At 45.4% G+C, this 9,819-nt stretch overlaps 1 protein-coding gene across 2 annotated transcripts; it reads left to right on the top strand.

Moving 5' to 3' along the window:
- The first annotated feature begins 2,889 nt into the window (after positions 1 to 2,889).
- On the top strand, positions 2,890 to 8,750 carry LOC123097335 (dr1-associated corepressor). 2 transcript variants are annotated; one of them, XM_044519038.1, is made up of 9 exons: positions 2,890 to 2,948; positions 3,526 to 3,837; positions 4,757 to 4,781; positions 5,259 to 5,331; positions 5,524 to 5,617; positions 7,254 to 7,341; positions 7,759 to 7,883; positions 7,961 to 8,015; positions 8,089 to 8,750. In XM_044519038.1, the coding sequence occupies exons 1-9, from the start codon at positions 2,890 to 2,892 to the stop codon at positions 8,482 to 8,484; spliced, it is 1,227 nt and encodes a 408-aa protein (XP_044374973.1). In that variant the 3' UTR covers positions 8,485 to 8,750. The 2 variants fall into 2 exon arrangements, with proteins under 2 accessions (XP_044374973.1, XP_044374974.1); XM_044519039.1 differs by lacking the exons at positions 2,890 to 2,948; positions 3,526 to 3,837; positions 4,757 to 4,781; positions 7,254 to 7,341 and adding an exon at positions 3,935 to 4,188 and having other exon boundaries at positions 7,767 to 7,883.
- The last annotated feature ends 1,069 nt before the right edge of the window (positions 8,751 to 9,819 follow it).

Raw genomic sequence — 9,819 nt, 5'->3', positions numbered from 1 at the left:
CATGATCGTAAGATAGCTAGCATGATGTTTTCATGGCTTGCCCTTTTTTGATGTCATTGCTATGCTAGATCATTGCACATCCCGGTACCGCCGGAGGCATTAATATAGAGTCATATCTTTGTTCTAGACATCGAGTTGTAATATTAAGATGTAAGTAAATAAAAGTGTGATGATTATCATTATTAGAGCATTGCCCCAGTGAGGAAAGGATGATGGAGACTATGATTCCCCCACAAGTCGGGATGAGACTCCGGACTTTAAAAAAATAAAAGAGGCCAAAGAAGCCCACCAAAAAATAGAAAATAAAAAATGAGAGAAAAAGAGAGAAGGGGCAATGTTACTATCCTTTTACCACACTTGTGCTTCAGAGTAGCACCATGTTCTTCATATAGAGAGTCTCTTGAGTTATCACCTTCATATACTAGTGGGAATTTTCATTATAGAACTTGGCTTGTATATTCCGATGACGGGCTTCCTCAAATGCCCGAGGTCTTCATGAGCAAGCAAGTTGGATGCACACCCACTTAGTTTCCAGTTTGAGCTTTCATACACTTATAGCTCTTACTGCATCCGTTGCATGGCAATCCCTACTCCTCACATTGACATCAATTGATGGGCATCTCCATAGCCCGTTGATTAGCCGCGTCGATGTGAGACTTTCTCCCTTTTTTGTCTTCTCCACACAACCTCCATCATCATATTCTATTCCACCCATAGTGGTATGTCCATGGCTCACGCTCATGTATTGCGTGAAAGTTGAAAAGGTTTGAGAACGTCAAAAGTATGAAACAATTGATTGGCTTGTCATCGGGGTTGTGCATGATTTGAATATTTTGTGTGGTGAAGGTGGAGCATAGCCAGACTATATGATTTTGTAGGGATAACTTTCTTTGGCCATGTTATTTTGAAAAGACATGATTGCTTTATTAGTATGCTTGAAGTATTATTGTCTTAATGTCAAATGATAGACTATTGCTTTGAATCACTCGTGTCTTAATATTCATGCCATGATTAGATTACATGATCAAGATTATGCTAGGTAGCATTCCACATCAAAAATTATCTTTTTTATCATTTACCTACTCGAGGACGAGCAGGAATTAAGCTCGGGGATGCTGATACGTCTCCGTCGTATCTATAATTTTTTATTGTTCCATGACAATATTCTACAACTTTCATATACTTTTGGCAACTTTTTATATTATTTTTGGGACTAACATATTGATCCAGTGCCCAGTGCCAGTTCATGTTTGTTGCATGTTTTATGTTTCGCAGAAACCCCATATCAAACGGAGTCCAAACGGGATAAAAACGGACGGAGAATATTTTTGGAATATTTGTGAAATATGGGAAGAAGAATCAACGCGAGACGGTGCCCGAGGGGGCCACAAGGCAGGGGGCGCGCCTGCCCCCCTGGGTGCACCCCTGACCCTCGTGGGCACCCCGTAAGGCGGTTGCTGCTCTTCTTTGGCCGCAAGATAGCTAATTTTCGGAAACAAAATCTTGGCGAAGGTTTCAATCCAATCGGAGTTACGAATCTCCGGATATATAAGAAACGGTGAAAGGGCAGAAGCCGAGAGCGCAGAAACAGAGAGAGACAGATCCAATCTCGGAGGGGCTCTCGCCCCTCCCATGCCATGGAGACCAAGGACCAGAGGGGAAACCCTTCTCCCATCTAGGGAGAAGGTCAAGGAAGAAGAAGAAGAAGAAGGGGGGCCCTCTCCCCCTCGCTTCCAGTGGCGCCGGAACACCGCCGGGGGCCATCATCATCACCGCAATCTTCACCAACAACTTCACCGCCATCATCACCAACTCTTCCCCCCTATATGCAGCGGTGTAACCCCTCTTTTACCCGCTGTAATCTCTACTTAAACATGGTGCTCAACGCCATATATTATTTTCCAATGATGTATGGCTATCCTATGATGTTTGAGTAGATCCGTTTTGTCCTATGGGTTAATTGATGATCGTGATTGGTTTGAGTTGCATGTTTTATTATTGGTGTTGTCCTATGGTGCTCTCCGTGTCGCGCAAGCGTGAGGGATTCCCGCTGTAGGGTTTGCAATATGTTCATGATTTGCTTATGATGGATGGCATGAGTGACAGAAGCATATACCCGAGTATGTAGGTTGTTTGCGTATGGGAATAAAGAGGACTTGATACTTTAATGCTATGGTTGGGTTTTACCTTAATGATCTTTAGTAGTTGCGGATGCTTGCTAGAGCTCCAATCATAAGTGCATATGATCCAAGTAGAAATTATGTTAGCTTATGCCTCTCCCTCAAATAAAATTGCAATAGTGATTACCGGTCTAGTTATCGATTGCCTAGGGACAAATAACTTTCTCGTGACAAAAAGCTCTCTACTAAAACTAATTTAGTTGTGTCTTTATCTAAATAGCCCCTACTTTTTATTTACGTGCTCTTTATTATCTCGCAAACCTATCCGAAAACACCTACAAAGTACTTCTAGTTTTATACTTGTTCTAGGTAAAGCGAACGTCAAGCGTGCGTAGAGTTGTATCGGTGGTCGATAGAAGTTGAGGGAATATTTGTTCTACCTTTAGCTCCTCGTTGGGTTCGACACTCTTACTTATCGAAAGAGTCTACAATTGATCCCCTATACTTGTGGGTTATCAAAGCTACATGCACCGGACGTCCGACACGTTCACTTACAGCCAACCACAAAGCCAATAGCCGACGAACGCTACAGCGACCGGACGTCCGACAAGTTCCAGCAATCGGACGTCCGGTCTTCACCAGAAATCCTGTACCACATGCCCGGAAGCAAAATGACGGAAGTCCGACGCGTACGGGATGTCTGGACCCTCCCGAGCCACTAGACGTCCGGCAAACACCGGAAATCCCGTACCACCTGACCGGAGAAGAAATGGCGGAAGTCCGATGCCCAACCGGATGTTCGATCACTCGTGAACGACCGAACGCCCGGTACTCCCTGTGCGCATCCCGACGGTTTTCAGCCCATGTACCCCCTTTTCATCCCTAGACTATAAATACCCTTCTGCTAGCTCCATCCTAGGGCTGGCAAAGACATAATAGAGAATTGATAGAGCTTTGCTCATATTCATTATTCCTCTTGGAGGTCAAGACATCCATGTGAGAAGATCCCCTAGTGGATGCAAGAGCCCTATAAGGGAAGATCCATCTAGGGATGCAAGACCCCTATATGGGAAGATCCTCCATGGATGCTAGATCTCATCTCCTTTGGATTTGAGAAGAACCTTTACCCTTGTGCTTCCCCCTTTTGACTTGTTCTTGCATATTTGTGGATCTCATGTATGCTATCTTAGTGATGTGTGATTTGGATTTGTCTGAGTCTTTCTCTCTCTTGTGCTCTTGAGTGTTCATCCTTTCTCCACCTCCAAGTGCGAAAAGATCTCAAATCTAGGGTTTTGCCCTACATCACCGTGCCTCCCTAGCCCCTCCTCTCCTCTCCCCCTTCCTTCCCCGCAGGTCACTGACCTCCTACTCATGTCGGGTCCCTCTCCTCCTTCCTTCCCCGTAGGTCGTTGAGCAAGAAATCGAGCTGGGCAAACGTGACGGCTGGCCGGATCAATGCCGAGTTGTCCGGATCCGACGCAGGGATCACAACAAGGAGGAGGAAGTCGGAGGAAAGAGAGGTGGCGGGCAGAGGCGGCGGCGACGGTGTCGTCGGTGGAAGGAGCGGCAATGGAAGCTCCGCCGACCATGGCGAGGAAAGCGAGATCGGCGGTGAGCTTCGCGGGGTCGGTTGCAGGGCCAAAGGAGCTGGCCATGGCGACGTGATGGCCGGCGGGAGAGCGGAGGCAGCGTTCCGGTTGCGCGCGGGTAGAAAAAGGTAGCTATTGGGTTTCATGATGCAACCACTCTTTTGTGACAGCTGCCCGACTACTCTATATTCGCTGCACTGAGGATTTTTAAAAAAAATTAGAATTCGGTAGCCTTTCGTGCTTAAAAACAATTCGTGTGTGAAAATAATAGGGCTGGGAGATGCGGTAATTATCTTTTGGCACGAGTCCGCGTGCCGTGTAAGTTGGTGGAAAGACAACAAAACAAGAAATCCAATCGTCAAGAAGAACGAGAAAAGAAAATACACAAAAGATAGACTACGATTGCCGGCATCGAGCTCGACGAGGCGTCGGAGGTTGCGTCAAAGATGAGGAAGAAGCTGGGCACCCGGTTCCCCGCGGTTCGTTCTCTCCCTCTCCTCCATGGCCCCTCTCTAATCTGGCTTGCCCGTGATCCGATCTGTCCGTGCTCTCGGTGGATCTCGGTCCTCGCATGGTGGATCTCGCCGTTGACTGGCGCTTTGTTTGTCTTCTTGTGGTGCGTTTCGTAGCCGAGGCGCCGCCCGGGTGGAGACGCGGAACGGGCTGATGTTCTTCTCGGGCAAGCGCTCGTGGGCCGGGCGAGGAATCTAATCGTACTTTTGCTTTGTCTCGCTAGTGAATTGATTTTGTCCCCTTGTGTTGAGTTCGTTTGTGGTGGATGGATGGATGGAGTGAGGTGGACTCGGTAGTCTACTGCGGTTGGTTTTGTGTGAGTGGAAAGATTCTTGATCACTCACTCGTAGCTGACGCTAACTTGTGATGATCTGGCAAGTGCAAGATGGCGTCGAAGAAGCAAACCTATTGCGATGTTCCTTCGTTGTAACTCGGTTGCTCGTTGTACAAGATGAGTAAATCGAGCTTGAATTGCGATTTAATACTGTACTGTTGCTGCCCAAGTTGTTGGTAGCATGGGCGATCGCTTGCAAGATTCCTCAAGATGCAAACACGTGTGGTAAGTGATAGAAAGAAAGGCTGAGACAGGCTCAGCAGTGTAGTAGTATAAAACTTGGCACATGCAACCTATGAATCTTGAGCCTTAATGTTTTCAGGACATTCGGAACATTTTCACTGTTTTATTGTCACCAGCCTGACATCATTCAAGTTTTGAAGTTGCACGAGACCTTTCCGCTTTGCCCTGTAGGAGTTCCTTTAGCGTGATAGTCATTTTAGTAATACTTCTCGTAACATGACTTGTGTTTCCTTGTTGAGAGAACTAGCGTGACATCGTGCACACATTTTTTGGGTGTGTACTGATGGCCGGAAGTTTTTGTTTATGTCTGTTACTGAAACCTAGCTTTCCTTTGTTATTTTTGCTTAGCATTATCTTATGTTGGCTAGTGTGGCTCTTCTGCTCTGTGTTATGTTGTATTCTGTAGGACTATATATTTCAGCTGTTTGTCCAGTCACTAATTTTATGTTGTTGTGTTAGGCACGGATCAAAAAGATAATGCAAGCAGATGAGGATGTTGGCAAAATTGCGCTGGCTGTGCCTGTTTTAGTTTGTAAGTTCTGCAAGAATCTTCGTGTGTCTTGTATCTGTTTTAAAATCTCTATGTTTGGCCCATATCTTCTGTTGCTTTTAAAGATATTGCGGCATCACTGTTTTTTGCTGTGTGCATTGTAACACTAGATAATTCCATGATGAAGCATATAAAGTGAGTATCTGGCATTCTGAATTTATTGTTTGCATGCAGCGAGAGCCCTTGAATTGTTTCTGCAAGATTTGATTGACCGCTCATACAAAATTACTCTTCAAAGTGGTGCAAAGACACTGAATTCCTTCCACCTGTGAGTTCTATTCTGTGTCCATGGCTGTTTAATCTTACTATGACTTCGTGCTGTATGTATTGTATCACTCCATGTTTTTCTAGACATATGGATAGCTTTGAGCCGTCTGTGATTTACACATTGTACTTAGATGAAAGTTAGTAATATGGTGGTTTTCTCCAATGTATTTCCATATATTATAAGGACCCATTCGGATGTCCTCAAAATCTACCAAATTCTCAACTGCCGACTCCCTCTGATTCCAGTTCCGCAGGCAAAGCGTGAACTTTGGCACCATGTACAGCTGAATGGTCTTCATGGGTTGGTAGCCAATTTTGTTAGGACTTGGCTCGTTAAAAGGGAAAGGAAGGCCAGGGCTTGGCCCGTTCGGTGGGGAAGGATGTCGTCTCTAGCACGACCAACAGGGAAAGAAAGACCTCGTCGCACCGCCCATCCCTCGAGGCCGCCCACTGGCGCACCGTTGTCGAACAGCGCCAGAAGGGCCGCGTTACTGCCGTCCTCTGCGGCTGCGAGCCTTCTCTCCGTTGGTGGATCTAGCCGGTGGCGGCTGCAATAACGGTGAGTAGGGCGAGGTAGCCCCGTCTGCGATTGTGGATGGTGAATCCTGCGCCGCCACCATTGTTGTGGGGATGCGAGGCCTAGTCGTGGCCGGCGATTTGGCTGATGGGAGGGAGAAATAAAAGTGATGAGGGCGAGAGAGACAAGAGAGACAGGGTGGAGACTCGCTCTGGTTCGGTTTCGCTCACGGGTGAGGAGAGAAATCGAATCGTTTTTCCTATTGGTGGCATGGCCTTGTAATTTTGAGGAACTCCGTGAGCCACAATTTCGGGAGGTGAAAGCGGAGCTGGCTTCGTGAAGCTGGGACGTTCGGTCTGGCTCCGTGTTCGGAGTTGGCGGAGTGTGGAGCCGGAGGCCATCCAAACAGGCCCTAGGTCTACTTAGCTTGTGGAAACTGTCCAGTTGCTGCTTTGAAGTTTTTCTAGTCTCTTACATATTACGCCACTAAATACCATTAAATTAAAGTATCTCACAAGCCTAACATGTGTGGTCTAATGTTGCTTGGACTTTTGGAGCTTAAATAAACTCTGTAACCTCTTGAAATGCCATCCCTTTGTATGGACGACTCTTAGCATGTGCAGTTTGATGTTCTTGGCAAAAGTTTCTGTTTCGTATTTTCATTATTAACTTGACTATTATGATTTAAAACAGGGTATTTTTTGTTTTCATTCTTTTAAGAGGTTTCATTACTCAAACTGGGGAAGGAAATCAACACCATACATTAATTAGAACACGTAGCCAAGTATATTTTTTGCCTCTTGGGTCAGATAGCAAACAACAGCTGTGCATCCGTCTCAGTTTCATCTTGAATAACGACGCCTGAGCAATCCCTATTCCCACACCCTCCATGGAAGCATCATCTGTAGTTCCCTTCATCATCCGTAATTCTTTCATGGCTGCTGCTGTCAAACTCCGCACCTTGTTTGGCTTCAACAGCTCTCCGGACTCTAATGTGACAGCGAGTCTGGTGGCTAGATGAATTAACTGAGTTCTGCTGGTCGTCATCTCGTAGTGTATTCCTGTTCTCCCACCATAGCCACCAAAACACAATTACTAGCAATTAGTGCTCCCCCGGAAGGCTCCAAAGAGGAACCAGAATATGGAAAGCCGATGAGTACAAGAAAAACATTGGGAAATTATTGCCAAGGCTCAAGATGTATCAGCAGGTCAGTTTCGGACTGGTTCATCTTGGTAACCAATTGGAAACTGGTTTATGTTTTTCAGTGGAAAACTACTCTGGTATGATTTCCAGTAATGAACTATAGGAGATTTGCGAAGATGGTCTGCCTTCCGAATGGAACTTGAGTGGAAGCTGAGATGTGCCTGCTCATATGCAGCACATGTGTTTGTCTGACTTATCATGATTTATAACTTTCATCTGTAGTTCGAGCTACTAATTTGATTATAATCTAAGATTAATGATGAAGACTTTTCTTCTTTTGGTACCTTTGGTAATTGTGGTCACCAATGGTGTTTTCTTTTGTCAAAAATTTAGTTACACAAGTCAACCACAGCCACTTATGCGATGTTTAAACTGTGTGCCTTTGCCTTTAGTGACTAATGGTTTATATGTTTCTTATGAGATGCTCAGAAAGCAATGTGTGAAGAGGTACAGCTCTTTTGACTTCCTAACTGAGATTGTCAACAAGGTGCCGGATCTTGGTGGCGGTGAATCTTGTGGAGATGAAAGAGGATTACCCAGAAGAAGGTAATTGACTTGGCATAGTCAAATTCTCATGAATCATTGTGATAGCATGTTATTAATGATTGAAATTCACTTTCTAGGAAATTTTCAAATGGAAGCGACCCAGAGAATGAGGAGCCCCGATCTAGCAAAATGGTACAATTCCATCACATGTCAGCAGAGTTAAATTTTCTTAGCAGATAAGTTGATAACATGATTGGCTTTGCAGCCCATAAGAAGCTTGAACACTAGTCCCAGAGGACGAGGCAGAGGTCGAGGAAGAGGGCGAGGGCGGCCTCCAACCAAGAGAAAGGAAATTGGTTATGTACAGTTTGAGGATGAGAGCAGCATGTTTGCTGAACAAAGTGAACCCTTGCCAGGAGATGAGATAGTTCCAGAGACCAACCGTGGCAATGAGAGTATTCCCCAAAGCTCACATCCTCTAGTGGAGGCTCCATCAGCCGCGACGCCAGCTGTGATTTCAAAGGTTGAAAAAGCTAGCACCAACCATCAGCCAGATTTGCCTATGCCAGATGCCATTGGAGGCATTGGTGTTGGACCATCCAGTTTTGGACATCTGACGGTGCAGGTTGATGAGGAAGAGGACTACGATAATGAGGATTAGGCATAGTCATCCTCTCATTCATCATATGCTCTAACAGGACAGTTCTCCTGGTGTTGTACATTGTAAATATTGTTTCAAGTAGTTACCGCAGCTATGATGTGTAACCTATTTCTTTTTCCCAATAATTGGTTTCGAGTTGCCTCGCACTGTTGACTTAACTGACTAGGATGTGCTAAATTTAACCCTGTATTTGACGGTTGAAGCAGTGATATTCTGTCGTCCTGTTACATTGTACATGTTGTAACCAGCAGTAATTATTTCTAGTATATCATGTCGTGACCATCATGCCACGAAATCACGTCATTCAGATGTAGCCCAGCAAGCAATGTGTGTACGAGAGATATCTACCTTGACCTTTACGTTTTGGAGGTGGATTTAGGGCAAAACACAAGGAACAAGGAGAAACCAAGAGAAATCTAGAGGAAAACACTCGAGAGGACGTGATTCACACCAACTACCCTCAAATCAAAGGTCAATACAGGTACATTTTGCATCCAAGAACGACACTAGAAATAAAGGTAACCAAAGGGATAGTTTTTCCTCAAATCTCTAGGAGAGATGGTTCGTCCTTAATCTGAAAGGATTCTTCCAAAAGGATTTTTCCCGTTAGGTCTTCATCCTCTATGAGGAAATAAGATGAGCAAAACTCCCTCAAGATCTAGTTTATGCTTTGCTAAGCCTAGAAAGTGCAAGAACTACGAAGAGTGGAACCCTAGATGGCCTAATCTTTCACATCTTGGAGGGGGAATCCAAGAGAAACACACAAATCACAAGATGGAACACTCAAAGACAAGTCCAAATCACACATCCACTAGATGGGCAACACATGAGATCCATAAGCATACAAAAAAGTCCAAGGAAAATAGCAAGAAGAGTAAGGTCCATCTCAAATCCATGGAGGACATGAGATCTTGGAGGTAGATAGTTCTTCCCAAAACTCTAGGAGAGATGGAGGCTTGAATCCACGAGAGGATATTCCAATAAAGGGCATTGATATCCACTTGGGATCTTGATGCGGAGCATCCCACAGTCATCCCCATGGACCTACCTTCGTCTCCCCAAGTGCCACGTGGACCGACGACACGAGCGCGTGCAAGAGCTATCGAGACCGAGGTGACATCACTTCTCGCTCAACTCCCTTTCGAATCACATGAGACATGGCTACTACCTCAAACGGAGAAACTTTGCATACTCAAGTACCAAGGAACTAGGCATGGAGAAGCTAAGGAGCAAGGCCGAACGATGGAGGGAGAATAACGCGAAGATAGAGAAGAAACGGAGCAAGACAGAGCTTGCCCGGATGATCCGGACCCCCATCCGGACGATCCATGTAAT

This window comes from Triticum aestivum, chromosome 4D, assembly GCF_018294505.1.
Source record: "Triticum aestivum cultivar Chinese Spring chromosome 4D, IWGSC CS RefSeq v2.1, whole genome shotgun sequence".
Taxonomy (NCBI): Eukaryota; Viridiplantae; Streptophyta; class Magnoliopsida; order Poales; family Poaceae; genus Triticum; species Triticum aestivum.
The sequence above is the reverse complement of the archived record's forward strand: the minus strand, read 5'-3'. Positions and strand labels throughout refer to the sequence as shown.